Source organism: Podarcis tiliguerta (assembly GCF_965153285.1).
Source record: "Podarcis tiliguerta genome assembly, chromosome: 1".
NCBI lineage: Eukaryota > Metazoa > Chordata > Lepidosauria > Squamata > Lacertidae > Podarcis > Podarcis tiliguerta.
In genome coordinates this window covers 101,263,243-101,286,396 of record NC_139534.1, presented here as the reverse complement: position 1 = coordinate 101,286,396, position 23,154 = coordinate 101,263,243, and the positions used below count along the sequence as shown (strand labels likewise).

At 40.3% G+C, this 23,154-nt stretch overlaps 1 protein-coding gene across 11 annotated transcripts in view; it reads right to left on the bottom strand.

The window, feature by feature from the left end:
* Nucleotides 1-23,154, bottom strand: part of NPAS3 (neuronal PAS domain protein 3) — a 604,332-nt gene that overhangs the window by 45,207 nt on the left and 535,971 nt on the right. For all 11 annotated transcript variants that reach the window (XM_083452393.1, XM_083452389.1, XM_083452392.1 and 8 more), the window contains one exon: nt 3,072-3,190. In XM_083452393.1, the coding sequence (XP_083308519.1) occupies nt 3,072-3,190 (119 nt within the window). The remainder of the gene's footprint in view (nt 1-3,071; nt 3,191-23,154) is intronic.

Here is a 23,154-nt window from a genome sequence, read left to right as displayed (position 1 = left end):
AAGGCATTTCCTTATCCCACCAGAGGCTCAGCTGAAGGCCAGAATGATCTCTGCATCGCAGCAAATATTTTCTCTTTCAAGAACACACATTCACAGATGCCTGAGGTTATGTGTAACTTGCTGCTGAGAACATGATAGCCAATGTACTTGTTTACTCAGTTACTATGATGGGTCAGCACTAAAGTAATTTCTTCTGTCAATTCAGGGAGTTTTCGGCATGGGCTGAAATGCTGGATTCAATATTTAGTGCATGCTGATGGTTCAGCATTCTTTCAAGTCTTGAAAGTGCATTCAAAATACGTGCCCCGCAAGCTGCCCAGGTTTCTCCTGAGGCTCATATGTCCCCAGGAGTCCACGCCGGGGCTCTAACAGGAGGAAGTCTTCCTCCCTGCTGTGCTCACTGTTCAGGTCTTTCTCATGGCTAGAAACTCAGGGAAGCATACCAGCCAATCATGGGCTCCTCCCCACCCAACTGGAAGTTGTTCTCTTGGAAGTCTCCACACCATTCACCCTACGTAGCTGGACAAACTTCCTTTTTGTTCTGGGGTTTCCTCCTATGAAAAATTACCTCCCTCAAGTTCAATGAACAACTACAGGACTAGAGGAATGTCATACCTCGTCCTTAATTTGTGTGTAGAGGCTAAACAGTAGTGACTAAAACAGTTCAGAAAGCATTTACACCACAGAGAAAGAGGTGATGGCCTTCCATCCCATGGACTCCAACTCCCATCATTTCTAGCCAGCATGGCCAATGATCAGGGATGATGGGAACTGTAGTCCAGTGTGAACTGGAGGACCAAAGGTTCCCCATCCATGCTTTCAATGGATGGCAATTTGCCTAAGAAGAAAGGGGACTGCTGTAAGTTTAGCATGATGTGTGAATATGAAACAGGTGACAATATGGAAATTGCATATTCAATTTGGAATTCTTTTTAAAAAAATATACAAAAGGTTTATTGTCAGGTAGCTTCTTAAACCTTCAAAAGCATTGTTTACATTCAAATCAGGTGTTCTGGAGTGGGAACTCAGTTCCACCTGCCAGTATCTAACTGAAGAGATGCTTCATCTTTTCAGAGGACATTGTCTAAAAGTAAGAAAGAAAGGTCTTCATTTGCACAGTGTACACCTTTCCTCGTTTTCTCAACCATTTCCTGCTTATAGACATGTCTTTAGCATGCCAGCTGATGTGTGTGCTCACATACAATATGCAAGCCTGTTTGGTACAAAAACACCTCTGCTGATGCTCTGTGAGAGACAGGGAAGAATAGAAGTTAAGACTGTTGGACTAGGATTTGGAAAACCAGGGTTCAATCCCTTTGCAGTCACGAAGCTCACTGGGTGATCTCTCTTCTCAGCCTAGCCTACCTCAAAGGGTTCTTGTGAAGTTAAAAACTGGGAGAAGGAGAACCATGAACATCACCTTGAGCTCTTTGGAAGAAATGTGGGATATAAATGTGACAGTGAACCAAAAAGAAATGCTATTCGTTTTAGAAAGAACAGTACCAGAATGTGTTCTATACGCTGCCATCCCTGGGTAAGATAAGATTAAGGTTCTCATTTTAAAAAGGTATAAGAAAAATAGAGTAGGGATTATTGTACTTAAATATTCCTGAAGCTTCTGCCCAGAGCCTCGGTTTTACCTGGGCACTTGTCTGAAGTGAAAGTAGTGTTTTGCTATTATTTTCAATTCCTGGACCTTTCCAAGGTTGCACTTTGTCACTGTTGCTGTATTCTGTGGTTCCCCCACTAGCCAAAAGATCGATAACCATTTAATACTGCCATTTTACCCCATGAGCCAATGTTTTGTGTGTATTGCTGTCCTGATGGACTGCAAGAAAACAAAACAACAACGAACAACGCAAAGCAAAGCAAAGCAAAAGGATGTGTGAACTTCACACTTGGATTTAAATATGTATTGGAAGGCCCCTGCAGGAAGATTGGACAAGGCTCCTCTCTCTTGCAGGACAATAGAAAATAGGACAGCAGCATAGACTGTAAACAAATGTTAAGAGCTCAAACTGAAAATTGTGGTTATACTAAAGAGCTACATTATTCTTAACTCCAAGGGAAACAATGAGAGGCAACCCTCGGGTATGTTTGATTATTTATGGACAGTGATAAATGCTGGGTGAGGTGGGGTGGGTGGTGATAACTAAAGGCAGTTTCCTGATGCCCTTAAGTCACATCTACTCATATAGGTCTTTTTAAGGCTCATATGTAAATTCAGGAAAATTTGAATAATTCTAATGGCAGGCTGGAAACAGAGGACACCTTAGAACAATGACTATGATATGTAAGGTCCTGTTCATGTAAGGTCCAGTGAACAGGATGTGATTTTTTTAAAAAAGACAATAAACCTTTAAATCATACAGGTAAACCCTATGCATGCTTCCACAGAAGCAAGTCATTTGAATTCAGTGGGTCATTTCCAGGTATTCTTAAATATTTACTTTTTTGTAGGCTACTAAGGCTGCAGTCCTACACACAGTTATTTGAGAATGCCCCATTGAACTTAATGGGAATTACTTCTGAGTAGGTATGTATAGGACTGTGTTGTAAGTCAAGGTCTTTCCAGATAGTCAGTGAGACTGAAGAATGCTGCAGTGTTTTGTTTTTGTTTTTCATCCCGTATGATACGTGATGGAAGGACTTTGCACACACTTCCTATGGTTATTTCTGACTTCTTCAAACTAGTGGGTCAGATCACCATTTACTCAGTCACTGGATTTAAGACAGCCATAACCTCCAGGGATATTTAATTAGTTTCAGACTACTGCATCCTCCAAAAAAGAGGGGGGGAGGGGAGAGATAACAGCCATTTAGAAATATAAATAGCAATGGGAAATAAATAAAATATCCATGTACTTTTTCCTACGGAAATGTTCTTAACTTACGGAAAAGTCTTGTTCAATCTTTGGCAAACTTTCCAGGCTCAGACTTTGGCAGATATCCAGATATAAGAAGTATGCTTATTACTTATAAGAAGTATGTTAGCTCTTCAGCCACAACATTTCTCTCTCAGAGTAAAGGAAACTTCTAACTACTCCTAAGGAGGCAAGACCAATGTTTACCTTATATCCTGAAGATTTTATGTGCACACCTCGCTTGGTCAGGGTAGATTTCATCCGGATGAAAAAAGAACGCTCTAGATTGTTGTCCGTTGTAAGTAGGCTGGGGCTTGTGGCTTCCACTAGAGTAGAAACAACAACAACAAAATAAAACAATTCATAGATAATTTCATTTTCACAATATCCTTTTGAATTACTTCATGTGAAGTAGGAGATCCTGATGATAGATCTCCCCCTATATATTTTTTTAATGGCAGCTGTGGATCCGTCCCCCGTCCCGAATTAGATCAGGATCACCATTCTAGTGAGAGGGTAATCCTTTCTTCCTGTAATGTTTTCCCACTGACAATGCTTTGTGCCACTGGGCAAAAAAAGGCCTGCTGTTGTCACTGGAGAAGATGGAGGAGGAAAGGAAGTTGGATGTCTCATATGGATAACTACTCAATATCGCTCATTCCTTTCATTGTATCTACTCTACAGTATGGCTGGAAGGGTGAACATAATATATGTTCACCAGCACCACCTCCTGCAGATGATGGATCACATGGAAGCTGCTGATTTCCTCACTGTTGAGAAAATGCAAATCTGCTCCTACTTTTAACGTTTATCCCTAGGATCAGCATGAACAGTGTTGTTGTGGTGGTGGTGGTGATTGTGGTAGGGGGAAAGAACAAGAGACTATCTTGGGCTGATTGCTTAGGAACTCTTTCTTTGACTATAACTAGTAGGGAAAGAGAGGGAGCCAGATGGGTGGTGTTTGTGTGTGTGTGTGTGTGTGTGTGTGTGTGTGTGTGTGTGTGTGTGTTTAAAGGAAGAGTAAAAAGAGAGGATAGCCTCAAGCTGGTGGCGGATAGAAGCAATTTATTGTCTGCCTAGTAAGTTATACTGGTCCTATGTGGCCTTCTCCAGTGCTCTCAAGTAAGACTACTAGAAAAAATGCACTGGACAATCTTCAGATAATAAACAGCAACTCTCACTCTAGCACAAACTTGAGGTCTGCTTCTCCCTTTGCTCTTTCATTAGTTGGAAATGGTTTGGAAGTTGGGGAGAGATAATGGCAACACTCAATTGTCCCCCTGAAAATAAGAACATAGCCTGCTCACCAGAAAGCTTATATCATCTTAATATCAAATGTAAATATACACTTTCGTTGTCTAAAATAATTAAATGTGGGGCAAGCCTGCATAAAAAAACAGCCATATTGGCAATATTTCTGTATAGGGAGTTTAAATTAACCAAAAAAGTGGTTTACTAGTGTCTTTAAAGACTACTGCTAGTTATGAGGCAAGACTTCCCTTGTTATATTTCCTTGCATATACCTTATACTGATGTGATCACATTTACATTGTGTTTATGGCCTTTTAGCTCTGTTGTGATGAATACAATAACAAGAATGCCCCTTTCTTTAGTGTCTCTCTTAAGAGTGGGCTTTTTTTTGTTTTAGAGAGCATGAATTCCATGTCATTTTAAATGTACAGCTCTTTATCACTCGAGGGAAAAGCAGAGCCATGTTATATTTAGTACTTTCATTTCTTCTGATTAAATATGAATTACTATGAAATTTTTCTCATCATCTAACACGCCATAATACGCCAACAGCTTTTTAATACACTATATAAGCACAAACTTCTGCTCTAAGAGTTTAATTTGCCCCTCTAATCCAATCACATCAACCTTATTTCTCTTATCAGAGATTCCCATTTTGAATTAAATGAGCTCATTAGTTTTAATCAAAAGCAGAGAGATCAAAACTTAAACGTAAATGCTTTAGATCAGAACTGTCAGTCAGCCGTGCAGTTCTATTTTACTAAAACACAAGATCAGAGACCCTTAGAACCAATTTTTTCTCGTAAGGGATGCCGAGAGCTCGAAGATGCTATATCCCTTTTTTTTTCTTTCTCCTTCCCAAGGACAGATTATACATTTAAGGTTAGACTTAATTTAGCGCATTTTTTCTTCCATCCTGGTGGAAATGGAAAAGTATGCCAATCTGCTGTTTGTCTCTTTCACATTTATTGGTGTTAGTCCTTGGAGACCTGAACAAACGTGAAGCCATCAGAAACCATGCCACAAACCTGGCCTCAACATTTCAGTTCCATTCAGCAATATCATGTTTGCAACATCTAAGAAATGAAACTTTCAAAGCAAGGAAATGTATGATCAGGATCAAGGTTACTGGAACCCTGAAACCACAAAAAGGGTCATAAGCAGATCTGGCAGCGAGAGGCTCACCATTAATTATTACTGATATTATACAACACTCTACAGTACAGTGCTTAAAGTGTACATTAAGAAACCACAGCATGTGTTCTTCCTGCTGAGTGAATAAATGTTAGAATCAGCTTAAAACATGCAGTTGCTATAGTCCAGTACATTATGACCTAACATAGGCAGCAAGTAAAATATGCTGAAATGTTGTTCATGGCAATCTTCTAAATATGGAGGAGAGTTACACATCCCTGATTCTTCCTTTTCAACTATTGTACAGTATACTCGCAACTTAAAGTGCATTTAACCTGTGCATATTCAATTTTTTATTTTTTAAAAGGAGGTGGGTGCCCAGGAAAAAACCAAACTTTGGCAGTCTCACCCGCCATTGCACCCAGTGTGTGTTGGTTATACATGATTTGGGCTTTAGGCGCTTTCTCTGGTATGTAACCCTTGCGTAAGCTGAGGGTTTACTGTACTTAAAATAAGTCCGCATTCATTATTGTACTAATCAAGAAGGACAGGAGCATGCTGTGGAGAGAGAGAAAAGGTGGGAAACAGAAAGCTGCACTTCTCATAGAATGCATTCTAAGCACTAATTTTATTCAAGTAATTTAATAATGTCTCACCATTATATAAAAGGGTCTGATAATCTGAATGAAGCCGGGATGAAATATATGCTTATGGAATTTTGAGGGATTCAGTATTTACCACCCATCACTGCAATAAATCACTCCGTAGACTATTGCACACATGAGAAGCAACACTGATCTCATAAATCAGACCATGGAAATCATATCCATCCCATAGCAATAACCATGACAATAAATACAGACAAGGCTGAGAAGCACAGCAGTCCTGAAATGATCCTGGTAGCCAGAAGAACAGCACAGGAACAGAACTGCACCACTGAAAAGGTAGTCGGGGGCTGGCTGATTGAGAGTAAACAAATACCTCGGCTCAAACCTATACAGTGATACCTCTGGTTACAAACTTAATTCGTTCTGGAGGTCCGTTCTTAAGCTGAAACCGTTCTTATCCTGAGGCGCACTTTTGCTAATGGGGCCTCCTGGATTCTGTTTGCAGCCTGGGGCAAAGTTCCCAACCAGGTGCAGCTACTTCCAGGTTAGTGGAGTTCATAACCCAAAGCGTTCGTAACCAGAGGCACCACTATAGAAGAATCTATATGTTAGATTTTATCTGCAATTCGGCTAGCTGTCAAGATATGGTTGCCAAATCAGGCCAAATTACGTATAATGGCATGGGGTTCAAATTATCTACACCAGGGCTGGATTTAGCTTTGATGAGGCCCTAAACTACTGAAGGTAATGGGGCCCTTTATATGTCCAGCTGTCCTTTGTCAACAACAAATTGTTGCTGTTTTTGTGTGTTGAATATATGCTAGATGGTAATTTACGGACCTAAAAGGTATCTAAAGCCATTTGCACAAAACAAAATATGTATTTTATCCAAGTAATTGTTGAACTGAAATACAATTAAGAAGAAGTATATTTCGGGGGGGGGGCAAGAGAGTGGGGTCCTAAACTATAGTTTGTTTGGCTTATACGTAAATCCGGCACTGATATATGCATATGCACAAATACATACAATTGAATTGAATGGGACTTTCTCAAAGATAAATAGATAAATAGATCTGCAACACCCGGTTACAATCTTATACAATCCTACACATACTGGGGAGTTAGTTGAATTGAGCTCAGTGGAACTGACTTCTGCATAGACAAATAGAAGCACAGAGAGTTGGAAAGGACCCCAGGGGTCATCTAGTCCAAACCCTTGCAATGCAGAAATCTCTACTAAAGCATCCATCATTGATGGCACATATAGAATTGCACTATGATTATTACATTTATTACAAGGAGGGAGTGCATGTGGCGGGGGGGGGGGGAGCTGCTGTTTTCTCATGGGATTACGAAAAGGAACAGCATCTGAGCTCAACCTTTCGCAGTATCGCAAAGGTTGTTGTCAGTCCCCCTCTACATTTTCCCTTGCCATATTCTCATTTCCTTAGAGAAGCAGTGGTTGGAAGACAATTGGAGGTGTGGCTGGCTTGGCACTGAAGTTCATAGCTCTAATTATCTTTGAGCATTCAATGGCAGAGTGGGTCAGAGTGCTTAGCATCAGGCCAGAGCAGCACTTAATTTATAAACTTCAATTCTCAGGTGCAGGTGAAAAAGTTGTTCTGTTGCACGCAGGCCGGCGTTTAAATCCTCAAGGATAGCATGATATGGGAAGAGTGGGCAATGAACGAGCAGATAAAATTCTCCGTTGAAAAGTGCAAAGCAAATGCTCATCAGTAAAACAACCCTATATGATCCTTTTAGGTTTTTGAACTGGCACTCAGGCGATCTTGCAATCCTAGTAGACACTTCCCTGAAAAGCTAAGGAAAGAATCTGTATATATACTAACATGGAACTCAAATGTATTATACACATTATACAGCATTATACACCTTTAGGCACCAGGCAAAAGCGTTCCTTTTTAACTAGGCCTTTGGTTGATTTGATTGACATTCTATGCCCTTTTAAAATGTGTTTGTGTGTGGGGGGGGTGTGTGTTTTTGGATTGTTGTTTTTATTTTGATTATATATTTTGATTTTGTTCTGTGAACCGCCCTCAGACCTTCAGGTATAAGGCGGTATATAAATTCAATAAATAATAATACTAGAACACACAGTTCTAGTAACCCTTCAAACATGATTTTTTTAAAAGAAAAGAGCAGACAAGTGTATGCAGAAGGCAAACAGAAATTATCAGGGTTATGAGATGCTGTCTGTTAGCACAGAAATGATAGCAAAGGTGTGCATGAAAGACTGATATTTAAAACAAGAGTAGTTTGGAAATGTGAAAAGGTTTGCATAGTATTTTGAATAATGGTAAAACTAGAAAACATCCAGTGAAATTAACACTTCATAAATCTAAATGGAAAACAGAAATACATGCATTATCTGAGATGATCAAAGTACTGGTTTTGACATATGAAGCCTTATGTGGCCAGACCTGAAAGACGACCCTTTCCCATATGAACCCACCCAGATCCCAGAAATGGGATTACCTATGAACCAGACAAACCACAAGCTGTAACCACGGGTATCCCATCCAAATAAAAGATTAGCACAACAAAGAAACCAGAGATCACCCTACAGCATAACACCCTAAAGCCAGGATAAAGTGGAATATCTTAGCCTGGCATCTAAATGTGGACAGTTCTGGTGTGAGTTGTGTTTCCCTGAGGAGAGCATTCAGCAAACAGGGAACAAGCCCTAAAAACCCATTTCTAGGGACCCTCATGCTTGCATGTCCATGCTAAGCCATGGTTTTGGTTTAGTGTGCTGTACAAACCAGGCTAATGTCCATTATGAGTTACATCATTTACCCTCTGTAGACAAAGATATCACTGAACTTGTTGTGAATCATGTTCCTGCACAAGGGACCACTTATTTAGGAGCCAAATAAATGTTTCGAAATTAACGCAACTTGGTTTATTTTTCTTGACATGGGGATGCAAAATCCTTTGGAATTGCTATTATAAATCATAACTGCTTTATGTTAAAGAGCGGATATGTGGTTATAAAGAGAATTTGAAAGATATACCCAGATGGTAATATACTTTGTCCTAACAGGATGTAGGGACTCTCATCCTGTTGGGAAGTTTTGCTGCCTTTCTTTAGTATCCTGCGAATCGTTAACTAGCACTTTAGACTAGAACAGAGTTGGGGAAACAGCTGTAATTTAGTACTGCCACTACTGGCCCACGAAAAGTGGCATTAAAATAAAATAAACTGAGAGGTGGATGGGGGAGAAGAGAACAACTTAAGAACATAAGAAGTCTTTTTCTTTTCTTTTTTAAGCCCACAAAAATCCTGCTTCTGCTGCCTACCGTTGCCACTCTGCTTGTGATTTACCGAACATACTAAAAGAGCTTCCATTCCAGATTTTCATATGCCAAGCAGGAGCATGCTTCTTGGTGCGGGGCTCCCCTGAGGAAGTGAAGAGCATTTAAACTGCCTCATGCTGCTCACACAGCTAGTGTTTGGATGACACCACTCTGCGGAAAATATGCATAATGACAAAGTCAAGCTGCTACCAGTGGGTGTTTCTGCACAGGACTCTAAAGCGGTAAAGAGTTCAAGGGGTGGTGGTGGTGGAGGAGGAGGAGGGAGAATGGGCGATAATAAAGCTAGCCTTTGAACGTACATGACACCCAACACAAGATATTATGCAGGAAGCTGTGGCACTACAAAGAGCAAAACAGTATGAATACTACCAGGGCAACAACAACAAGCAAGCAATTGTTTCCCATCTTACTGCAAAGCATCTATAAATGCAGCCACTTGAGGGATCTATTTTTTAAGAAAAATGCACTTCGTGCTCTCGGGAAGCTCTAGGATTCAACTTTCTGTACCTCCATGCAGGATCGAGGGTAGCAATGTTTTTATCGCAATCATAAAATGGTTATGGGCCAATTCCTCTTATAAAGCAGTCCATAAGAGTGAGGACCCTTTCCCTCAGTTTTTTTACAACATGATGTCAGACAAAGGGCACCAGGACTTAGTCTTTGTACTACAGTACAAAATAACAATACATAAACACCTTTGTGAAGGCAGCTTGAAACCCCATGTTTTCTATTAAGAAGTCATGTTCAATCTTCACTGTTGATAGAACAGAATAGCTAACACGGAGAACATTGTATATCAGAAAGGTCAATAGTTATTATGAGCTACAAATATATTTTTTTCCATCCTTCAGGCTGTTTAGCGCATATCACAGCATGAGCAGCTGTCTTCTTTAATGCTTTTAAAATTAGAATCCCAAAGAGGAAGGGGAAAAAATTACATTTGCAATGATTGCTCTTTGCTTTTGTAAGTTTACTTTAATACACTATTTTATATACATGAATTGTCTGTGTAGCCTAACCAAGGGCAGTAACTGGCTGTTAGTATCTAAGCTGGATTCCTCTATCTATGTCTGTTGTTTAAAAATACCTTATCATAAATTGTGTTAACATAATGTATTATTTTTGAAAGAGTTCTATTACACATTATTTATGCTAGTAACTTGATAAATGTATGTATATCGTACCTAGAGGTTATGTTACGTGCATAGAGTGGCTGCTGTTGAGGTATAAATATTTACCAAGGATTAATACACTGTGGTATCTGCTTTATGAATTTCTACATATGTACAACAGCAACAACACAGTTGACTGTGGAGCTTTTTACGACAGCCACTGTGATAACCCTATCACAACCACTACCACAATTAAAGATGTGAGACTGAGTCCCTCCCCCCATCTGCCTTCTTCTCAAGCATGAAAAATAGTTCAAACTATTACCACTCAGGCTTAAATTTCCAGTCTTGAAATTCCCAAAGCATCATTCTCAAAATGTCAGTTGCGAACAAAAACAGCTCAGCAATTTTGAAGTGTGATGAGAATGCAGAGGAAATAGTGGAAACTGGCTGGGAGTGTAAACCTATCGCAGAAGAAATGGCACCGTTTGGGTTTCAGATTTCTCCCTAAATAAAATGAAGAACAAGCGGTATAAGAGTCTCAAAACTCCTTACAAACCAAGAGACCTTTCACTATGCAGAATGGCCAGGATGCTGCAACGAAAACATTTTTAAACATCTAGCATCAGGTTCCACTGATGGATTTTGTTGTAATCTTCTTTGAAAGGCAGATTAAGTGGGTGTGCAAATATTTAAACAGGAGCTAGATACCTACTGCCTTAATTACTTTGCTTATTGGCCCCTTTGGGGCAGGGCCACAGTTCAATGGGAGAGCACCAGCTCTACCTGGCATCTCCAGATAGAGCTGGCAGTGTCCCATCACTGCAACAAAGAGCTAGACAGACCAACTCACTATAAGGCAGCTTCCTAGGTTTCCTTCCAATCTCTCTTCCAAAGGGGATTAAGAGTGAGAGCTGGACCATAAAGAAGGCTGATCGCCGAAGAATTGATGCTTTTGAATTATGGTGCTGGAGGAGACTCTTGAGAGTCCCATGGACTGCAAGAAGATCAAACCTATCCATTCTGAAGGAAATCAGCCCTGAGTGCTCACTGGAAGGACAGATCCTGAAGCTGAGGCTCCAATACTTTGGCCACCTCATGAGAAGAGAAGACTCCTTGGAAAAGACCCTGATTTTGGGAAAGATGGAGGGTACAAGGAGAAGGGGATGACAGAGGATGAGATGGTTAGACAGCGTTCTCGAAGCTACAAACATGAGTCTGACCAAACTGTGGAAGGCAGTGGAAGACAGGAGTGCCTGGTGTGCTCTGGTCCATGGCGTTATGAAGAGTCGGGCACGACTAAACGACTAAACAACAACAACAAAGAGTGAAAGAAACCACCAAAAGAGGTAATGATGCAGGTGGTGCAGATCATCAACATGAATTTCCTGGCGGTAGCATCACTGCAGCTGATACAGAGGGCAGAGGGGAGGTCTGGGCTATGTGGAGCTTCTCTGGTGCTCCCATCAAAGCGCACACCCACCTCCCCATCCCAGTAAGCAGCAGCGCTGCTCCAGTGCTGCTCTTGGCTGGCTTCCTCTTGGCTGATCAGGCTTCGAGTCTGGGGAGGGATTCTGCAGAAGAAGCCCCACAACACACCAAGTACCAAAGTGCCAATCCTAAAGCCTTATTAAATCCAACAAACAGCAGTTCTTATTCTCAACCGGTGCTTCTCGAACTTTTTTCTCCGGGCCATGCTTTCAGAATAAAAATTTGCTCATGCCACCCTGAATGTTTTATTGATAAGAAATGCACTGGAAAACCCAAAGAAACAAATCCTAGCAGTGCTTGATTTATAACATAGAACACAGCAACTTTATAATACGATCATGGGATATCTAGAAATATTCTGCAAATAAAAACACAGTTTTGATACTATACTATGCTGAAATGTTTATATGTTTCTTGGATTGCCCTTGAACCTTCCCACCACACTCGCCACCCTCTCCTGCCACCCGTGTGGTGCGCCACACCCTTTGAGAACCACTGTTCTAAACCATACTGCCTGCCAAGGCTATTCATGCACTATTCAGGATCTGTTCTTCACATTGTTAAAATACCACATCATAATGGTTCCGCGGAGAAAATTCTCTTCAACCTGTTGGTGGGTGGCAGTTGCGGTGACACACCAGCTCGCTGCTGATGTCGGGGAATTCCAATTCTCCCTCTCATGATTTCAGCCAATCGTGGGTGGGCTTTAGGAGACGTCTGGGTATGATTTATAGTATGTAATCAGAAGGGGGAGTTGTATGGCTTTGCCTCCCCCTTCCAGGAATTGGGGTATCCTGTTAAAGGGATCCAGGGGAAAGTGTCGTCCATAAGTCCAATTGTGGGCTGAGGGCCACAGCACTCCACAAGGAGTCAATTCCGCCCAGGTGTTCCCTAAGTCACAGGGACACCCTTTCTCAGAATCGACCCCCTAGGAAGCAGGCAGGCTGACTGAGTGGGAAATCACCCAATGCCTGAGCCAAATCACTTTCATCTGTAATCAATGAAGTTGTGGCCTGTTTCAATCCAAAAATGTTGCCCTGTGTTTTCATATAAGAAGTGCAAGGCACTGGCAGCAGACTCACTGCAAATGCCTTGTTCCCCTGAGGACTCCCTATCTATGACAGAATTGTGCTACAAAGCTTTTATTTTGGAATACATTTGGCTTATCCTGAACTTCATTCGATTTCTTCCTCATATCACAATTCACAAAAACATCAAAACTTGACAATTTCAAACATTTTAAGACTGCCACATTCTAGCATGTATTGGTTTTGTCTAAACGATTCCCTGTGTTTCTTAATCTCTATTTGTGCTTCCTGTTTGTGTTTGTTTTCTTGCAATTTTTTGTGTTTGCTTTTCAGTTTTGATTGTTCTAGAAAATTCTTTAATGAAACAGTATGTAATCAGGCTTATTTAAATATCAATATCAAGCTTGGTATGGATTTTTTTTTTTTGGAAAAAAATCACAGATAACTGTGGGAGAACACTGGAATGGATTTATGAAATCATGCAAAATTACATTCCTCTGCTCTCTGGCTAATTAAACAATCTATGGCCTTTTAAATTTAGGGGGATTGTTCTTGTTTGTTATGATGTTATATGTTTTTTACTGCCCTGTGATCCTCGGATGAAAGGTGATATAGAAATTTAATAAAACAAATAAATAAGTAAAATTAACCAAATACAAATCCTCAAACAAACAAACAACTGCAGTGATATTTACAAGAGCCCTGTAGGCTAACACAATATTATTATTACTACCCAATGGCAGACAAAAAGCTAAGCAGCTTACCAATGAGTTTATCATTGCTGAGGTTAGATTTCAACTCAAAGCTTCCTGGCTCCTAGATTATCCTCTTAGTCCTTCACTATACCTGGCTGTGCTAATGCTTGGGAGTTATGAGACTGCATAGCTCAGGTTGCTTACTTCTGAGTAGACAATGTAAGGGAATGCACTGCAAATTAAACTAATGATCTCAACAGTAACATTTCTTCAAATGCTGTAAGCGCTTTGTCCATTTCTTGGAAAACACCAATTCACATTATTTGGTGTGAGTTTTCTTTTTTAAATTAAAAAACAAACAAACCACAGACCACCTGTCAAACTGAACAGGATTGTTTTGTTACTGGGGATTTTCACAAGACCTTTGACAAAACCAATCAGCAGCTGTCACATTCCTCAAATAAAGGCCTTTTAAAATTAGCCTACCGTGCAGGTATTTTGGCAGAATTTATCACATGTCTTGAATGGCGCATGCTTTAGCTTTTCTCTTTATACACACAAATGGTTTTTGTGCAAGTTTAACACACTTTGTCAGTCCCTCCTTCAGGCAAGCTCTGGTTTATAACACACCTTGACACAACACAAGGAGAGGAATATGCCAGACAATAAATTATAAGATATTTCTCTCCAAGTCAGACTTAGTAGCATCTATGCCTGGAAACGGACTAATTGAGAAGAAAACTATTTTGGCACACCACATTTTCTAAAACTCCTCCAGCACAATGTTCCTTCGGTTTTTGCTCATATTTATCATTTCCTCGACATTGCATTTTCACTACACAGGAGCCTGCACTGTTGATTTTTCTCTCTCTCTTCCTCCAAGCCTGGAGATCACCCCATGGATTAACAAATGATTGAGGATTCTCTCTTAAAAGACTCTTTAAAAACCTGTCAGAATCAGCCTGAGACACAGATTTATTATGAACTATTTAAAGGGCTTAATATATGTATCCCCAAAGAGCCCTTGGAGCAAACTAAAAAGGAAGAGTGGAGTTCTCAAAGAATGGGAAAAATTCTCCAATGCCCCACTTTCTTCACACCACGATTACTGTTTACTCAAAGGATAAAATGCCTAACCTGTCACATGCAGCCTTCAGAAGCCATATTGCCGGTGATGTACAGTAGAAACAGAACCAAAACAATGGGACTTGACAGTAATACCCTGCGAAAGGCAGCTATAATTTACTTTCTAACCTATTCACTAATGTGGATACGTCTTGTAGGAAAAAAACCTGATCTTCTGACCCACGTAGTAATCAAACAAATGCCAGGGTGTTTATTGTCATGCAAGCTGTGACCATTACCTTAATTATATGTTACCGTATAAAAAAACCTTCCCTAATGAGCAAATCTTCTCCCACATGTGTGCCAACTCACCCTTCTGTCCTTGAAAAGCAGCGCTGCTTTTGATTTCAACCGGGCGTTTTAAAGCGTGTTAGAACTATTTCATCTAATGGGTGATGCTGCCTTACCTACAACATTTATTTTATTAGGATGCCATGATATAATTAACATTATCAGCTTTGCGCTAGGAAAACAACCTGGGAAGAAAAGATCATATATGAAGATGCTGCTTCAGCTTGGTTCAGTAAATGATGAGATGGAGATTTGTAGGAGACACAGACGGAGTTATCTTGAAACAACTCACTTTCTAATAATCTCCTTGAAACCTACAAGATGTAAAGCAATTACAACGGACTCTCCCAGACCCATCAGTGAGTTAGAGACTTCTCTTGCATGTGAAGATTAGGCTCCAACAGATTGAGCAAATGAGACCAACGAGGGGTCCAACGGTCAAGAAGGAGGTTTCTGCACTTGCTGTAGATGCATAGCTGTCAACTTTTCCCCCTTTTAAGGGAAATTCCCTTTTTCCGAATAGGATTCCTCGCAAGAAAAGGGAAAAGTTGACAGCTATCTGTAGATGGAAGTGAGGGGCACATGAGGTTCGTCTACCTCAGAAGGTAGCCCATCTAGGAAAACGAAAACTCTAATCCTAAACCACTGCTGCCTTGTGGCATATCTTAGGGAGGAGAAAAGGTTAAGGAGTAAACCCTACACAAATCCAGAGCACAGTCCCTAATACAGTTGGATGGCGCCTTGTATGCCTCCTTCAGGCAACTCCTGCAACCAAGCTGGTGTCAAAATATTACTCTGCTTTCCTTTGGGTCACATCCTTTCTCTTCCTTTCACACAAGTAGGGAAACAAACGAGGTAGCCATAGTTAACTAGAGCCAGTGTGGTGTAGTGGTTAGGAGCGGTGGACTCATAATCTGGTGAACCGGGTTCGCGTCTCCGCTCCTCCACATGCAGCTGCTGGGTGACCTTGGGCTAGTCACACTTCTCTGAAGTCTCTCAGCCCCACTCACCTCACAGAGTGTTTGTTGTGGGGGAGGAAGGGAAAGGAGAATGTTAGCCACTTTGAGACTCCTTTGGGTAGTGATAATGCGGGATATAAAATCCAAACTCCTCCTCCTCCTCCTCCGCCTCCTCCTCCTCTTCTTCTTCTTCTTCTTCTTCTTCTTCTTCTTCTTCTTTCTCTTCTTCTTCTTCTGAGGGCTTCCAAGCAAGCCAGAATTGATAACCAACTTTAATCCATGAGTTCATATCCTGGGTTGTTTAGAAGCCATTAACCATTGTTTCCCAGCTTGCACGTAATGGGAAGCTATGCTTAAGTGTGGTTTCTTGGCTTGTTTCATCACTTGTGAGAAGCAGGAGAAAAGGCACTGTGGGCAGGTGCAATTCATCTTGTACATACTCTGGCTTATTAAGCCAGGATTCGGTAATGCAAATGTAGCATGTAACATTAAACTAAATCATGGCTTAACACAAATGTGCAATCATGCAGACTCTGGAAGGAAGACGCTGCCTGCTTTGCTCCTCCTCTGGTCTTGCTGCTACTATGCTACATAATGGTTGTTCTGTAAACCAAGAAGAAACCTTGGTTACTGAGCAAGGTTCAGAAATCACGCTAAGAGGAGGAGCAAAGTGGCCATGATCTGTGTTTTTGGAGCCTGCAATTTCACACACTAAACCATAGTTTGGTTAGTGTTATACAGGTATGTGAAATGGGTTATTGTATGCAGTGGTTTGAGGACTGCAGCCATAATGCCACTTTTGATGTTTGCAGTTTTTCATATTCAGAAGCAGACCAGTGTGAACTGTTATTCTACTTTAACAATAGTATGTTATTTAGGAGTTCAAAGAGCTCCTCAATGACAACTTCTGCACTTCATGTGTTGAAGGGGGGAAAGCATCAATAAGATCTCTGGGCCTTTGAAATTTACAAATAAATCATATTAACATATTTCATAGCAAACAAATTGCACAGTAAGGAACACTATAAAACTGATTTAAACTGGATACCTAGTATGACTTGTTTGATGGCCTGTTTCAGCATCTGCACCAATTCATCCAAATATTTCTTAGACTTACCAATATATGTTCTTTAATGAGAAAGAGATAATGGGGGAATGCAACCATTTATGCTGGAGTTCACAGGCACTCCAGATCACATTTGAATAGGCAATTGTGACTGCTACGTAGTCTGGAAATCTGGGGAATCCTACAAATTCTCGGATCTCTACACCCCTTTTATTCTTGCAACTTTTGAATTGATTCTGAGCTGTCTTTTATTCAAGTTTCTAGTCTTCGTTATTGTGGAGATAGATGTGAAAGCCTAGACAAAGACGTTCATTTATTGCATAGCCATCATTTTGACACAAACAATAAAATCTCTGCATCTGCTGTAAGTCAAGGTTTAGGCAGGGATGAAAGCCATTTTCTGACTGTTGTATCTTGCAAGAGCGCTAGTGAGATATAGGGAGCATACTTAATAAAATCATGCATTTGCATAATTATGACTTCCTTATATTAGAATTTTTGCATTCTGTTAGCAAATTTGGCTTTTGCTAACACGATGCAAAAGTTGTTAATGAGTCTCATTGTATTAGCAACTTTCTATCACATTAGCAAAGATTAAATTTGCTAATGGAATATGACAGTCACTAACATAAGATTAGTGCAAAGAGAGACCAAAATCTCAGTAGGCCATCAAAAGGTAATGATCAACATGTAAACAATGCCTTGCCTGTTGTTTTTTTCTTTGTTAACTATACGTGAATGTGTGTGCAATGTCACTCCCATTCACATCTACAAAAAGCTCCCTAGGAGGGTCTTGTTTTACACAACACTAATGCAACCACAACACAATGATTAATTTTTGATAGAAAATCATGAGCCATCAACTTTCCTCATTAGAAGAGAAGTGAATCATGCAGACAAATGAGCTGATAGAAATATCACATAAAGCAAGTGTCCTTAAAGTCAGATATTATTATTCTTATTGCATAAGTAATTTAGATAGCATTTCCTTGTTACAGTAAGGGGCTTTCCGAAGTATAATCACAAAGACTCAGCAACTTCATAAGCCAGACATCAAGACAATTAAGTGAATTAATAATTAGAAAGGGGGAGGGAAGCTCTCAGAAAACCAGATTATGTTTTTGTTGTTTTCCCGGGAGGAATAGCAGTATTGATTTATAGAATTTGCTTCCACTCTAGTAAGTGGAACCACAAAAAGAAAGAACACTTGAAAATAGAAGCTAAAGTACTGATATTGTGAAATCTAGCAATCACAATAATAGTTAAGCTTAAACTAGTATGCAGGTTGCCAAAACCTTGTGTGAATTTGTGATCTAAATAATCAGACTTCTGATTATTTTTCTCAAACCCATTTCATCTGCATTCTGTCATATACTGCTTACTAAATAGAAGGAAGATCTATTATATTTTTTGTTGCTGTAGAAAATATATAACTGGGGCACCACACTCAAGCCATTACTTGTCTTGAAACCTCACACAAACCTGTTCTGGCACCAACTCTGAGATTAGGTGGCAGTGATTCACTGGACTTCTGCATGGATACCCTGCCCCAGGCATGTCCAAAGTCCATTTCGGGGGCCTAATCCAGCCCACCGCTCAATTTAATCCGGCCCCGTGGCAGTATATGACCTGGGGTGGTCAGCCCTCACGCATGTTCACTTCATCAAATCTGGCCCTCTTTGAAAAAACTTTGGGCACCCCATGCCCCCCTGATCTCCTGCGGATCATGCTCCCATCCCTAGAAACAACACTAGCCCATCCATTCTTCACTTATTAACTTCAAATATCTATCATTTCCCCTTTCAGACGGTTGGCAATGGAAAGACCATTACTCAGTTTTTAATCAGATGAGTCTCTTCTTGAGAATCTATTTCTTATCAGGTATGTGAGGGGTATGTCTGCAGACAGAAAAAGTGCACCATTTGGAGGAAGTTGTTTAAATCCAATCACCTGGGAGCATGACTTCAAAGGGGCTTGCTCATCAGCTGATTACAGAGAGTGCCTCTGAAAACCATTGGGATGAACTGCTTTCTCCAAATGGGGCACTTTCCCCTCGGCAGAGGAATCTAAACCCCTTCCTCAAAATGGACTTCAAAGGGGCACCCTGTAACTTCTGATCAGTGGTTACAGTAAACCAGTTTGAATCAGCTGATTGGCACTAAAAAAACCCTGGCATTTTCAAATGAGGTTGTGGAAACCACCCATCAGTGACCTCATTTGAACTTTGATAGGTTTCAATCACTTGGCATCAATATTCCGCCCTGTGAATGCCAGGTGGGTGGTCCTGCCCACCTGTCAAAGTTCACCTGTGAAAGGAGGAGGAATTAGAGATCTAGCCACTGTCTGGGTCCAGTTCCCAACCCCTGGCATATAGTTTTGTGAGTTAAAGTCCACTTCATCAAATCACCACTTACTGCCATTGTGAACAGTCACTGGATTTATTTTGCACAGATATAAGCTTTAATTGACTTGTCACAATCTGTTTACATTTCACGACCACTTGACCTCACTTGCAATTGATGGAGCAGCCTCTGGTCCATGCAAGCTTATGCCATAATATTCTTGTTAGTCTTTAAGGGGCCACAAGACTTTATGTTGTTTTTGCTCAAACAGACATGGCTACACTTTAAGAAGTCTTAATGCATGTAATTATCCAACCAATAATTAACACAATAAACAATCTCCTAAAGCTATGCAGAAAAATATACAGTATTTTTCTCCCCACTCCCAGAGCAATTGGACAATCTGAAACATGCTTTACTTTAATACAAGCGACCACTCTGTTCTTGACCTATTAAAACTTTGTTTGCTATTATACTAGCTGGCAAGCTAGTCATGCAGAAAGGTGTTGAGGAAATGAGCCAGTGTGTTCCCCTGGTGATATAAATGCTTTATCAAGCTGATCCCTGCCTTGTTATGTAAACTATACCAGGTACTGTTCATTTTAAACAGGGAGATAAACAGATCTAATATGCTTCAGGGCGTCATGCTTTATGCATGAACTCCTTTTTATTTTTATATTAAAGATTTTCTTGACACAACCCTTTGCAGTGGAGTAAAGCAATAATATAACGTCTTAACTACAACCACAGCAGCACCTGCAAGTTCAAAGAAGTGCGAAAGATATTCCCAGTTCAATTAGACCAATGCAAACCTTTTTAATTAATTCTTAATAAACAATTAATTTTTTAGTGAACACTTCTTGTAATAAGAATGTCTCTCTCAAAAGATAAATGAAAAAAAAATCATCAGGGACTAATGTTATAAAAAACACCACTCTTTCAGTTTCTATCTATTTATAATATTTAGCTACCTTCCATTTCCCTATCATTTACTTTGAATATTTTCAGTACACTTTCTGCTTGAATGGATAGCAGATATTTTATTCTTTAACCATTTCACATGCTTTCAGCTGAAATTTATGTTCTAGATAGAGAAGTTAATACACTCAATTGCTTACATGTAAATCCATACAGCAAGGTGGGGGAATACTCTGTGTCGCTCAAGTACTAGAATTTGGGGAAACTAACTGGCAGTAGGTTTAAGGCAATGAAAATAAGTGCTAGTTAAAACAGCAGTGTTAAATAATGGGATTTATTGCTGCAAGTGTTGAAGCAATAGTGTGGATGAACTACTGGCTTTCAAAATGGATTGGACAATGGGGGGATAAGCCTATTAATGGGTATTATCCATAAGAACTGCGGGAAGAACCTCCATGTTCAGTGGAAGCATACCTTCAGCATTGCCTGAGCTCTGCAACTGCAGCTTTCTCCCGCCTGAAGCACAGAGTGTTTGAGGACCGGGACATTCACAGAGAAGTCAAATTGCTTGTTTACAAATCTATTGTACTACTAACCTTACTGTATGCTTGTGAAACATGGACCACTTTATAAATGCCATCTCCAACTCCCTGAAAGATTCCATCAATGGTGTCTCCAAATTTTTTTTATGCACTACTTGGGAAGGCAGGCGAACTAATGCCAGTGTACTGGAAGAAGGAAAGATCACCAGTGTTGAAGCAATGATTCTTCAATATCCACTTTGTTGGACTGGTCATGTTGTGCTGATGCCTGATTATCATCTTCCAAAGCAACTACTCTCTTACCAACTTAAGAATGGAAAGTGAAATACTGGTGGACAACAAAAGAGGTTTTAAAATGTTCTCAAGACAAATCTAAAAAAATGTAGCATAAGCACTGATAACTGGGAAACACTGGTCTGCGAGTGCTCCAATTGGAGAACAGCTTTTACCAAACGTGTCGTGGACTTTGAAGAACCACAAACTCAGGGCAAAAAGAGAAACAAACTAAGAGGATGGCATGTTTGGTAAACCGTCACCGTGATCAACTCCCACCCAGAAACCTACGTCCCCACTGTGGAAGGACGTGTGGATGCAGAATTAGCCTCCACAGTCACTTACGGACTCACTGTTAAGACAGTATTCATGGAAGACAATCTTACTCGGCTACGAGTGATCGCCAAAGAAGAAGACCTCTGTTTACTAGATGCTGGGGGAGGGGGGGGGAAACAGGAGCAATTGACTGGAAGCAGAGTGCAGGATCAGATGGACTTCTGGGCTGATCCAGTAAGATCATTCCCCATGTTCTTAATCAGGTTTCTACATCTTTGTTTGCCATACCCGCCATAGTTTGAGGAGTGTGGTGAGCTGAGTCCTCTTTGCAACCTTGGAGCTGAAAAACTGGGCAGAAATTGCTCCAGAAGCTGTAAGATTCTTGCAAGAAGGCTGGGAATGTTTTGCCTGCTTTGTTATCTCAGCTGTTGTCCCAGCAACCCTTTTGCCACACCTCTCATAGCAGGAAGGGGAAATGGGACATTTCCTTGATGATCACTCAGTTGATGTTCCTGGAGCTCCTTGGCTAAGTAGCAGCCAACTGGGCAAGTCCTCTGAACCCGCTACCTCTTCTGTGAGAAGGAGAGTGTTTCATTGGCTGCAAAGGGCAGGGGGTAGGCAACCACAATTTTTAGCTTGGTGGCCAGTGCCAGTCAACCATTGTAGACCCCTTTCTTAACAGTACTATACAGTAATCTATTTCAACTAATTTTAGTGCCTTTGCAGTATTTACTATAAATATATATCCCAAAGATAGACCTGATTCTTTGAACTGCATGCCATGCCCAAACAGACTGTAATGAAACGTGATGATTCATAACTCTATGCTGTCGACAGACTGAATTATAACTTTTTAATTTAGTCAGGTAAGGAATTATTACAGTAGGACTCTAGGGCAGGAATGTGTTAATAAAATTGTAGTTTCTCCCTTTTCATTTAAAATAATCCCCTTGAGCTGATTAAATGAAATATCACTTGTTTAATAACTGACAGTACATTATTTTTAAGCAGAAATGTTTTGCATATTTCCCCTTCCTAATTTTTAATTCCACTCACAGTGTGTGGAAGGCACTGACATCACACAAAGGGAGTAGAGTTTAGCACTTGAATATAGTTTGTCCTGTCATCGTGGTATCTATAATTTAGTGTGAAGCAGTGAGGTAGACACAGCATTATCATTAGAAATCATCCTGAACAGGGATATAAACCACACTCGCAATAACACTTGTCAGAAAGGTGACTGCAGTCAAAACTAATATCCAAGAGTTTCAAGATAAATGCTGACACTGCAGCCAACCTACAAGGCTATTATTGCTTTAAAAAAACAGTGGGGAAAACCAGACCAAAATATGAACCTTCCCTGGAGTGAACAAGTTAGTATAAAGTTTGTATCTAAGGTAGCATAAATTCCCTGTGAATTAATGTAGGTGAAGCCTTGTTTTACTCAAATAAGGTTATTTTATGTTGCTGCAGAGAATTAATCAAATAGTTTTTTCCAGCTTAATGACTCTAAGTTCCTCTGAATTCTTGCATCCTATCTGCCTTCTTCCTTCCCTCTGGTATCCTGGAATATATGTATAGAGTCCTTAAACCAGATCATTAGCAGCACATCTTATAGATTCAGCCCTTTCTCCCAGCCTATGCTATTATTCCTTAGCCAACACTTGTATCTTCCCAGTCTCACGCTAAGTTTTGTTTCCTTGCAATTTAATACCAGTGTACTTCATGCCACATAAACTGTGAAGCCACAGGGAAAACAAAAAAAATATTGAATTATGGCAATGATAGTTTACTTGAGCATGAATATGGGGTGTTGGGCATAGTTTGCTTATTTAAAATA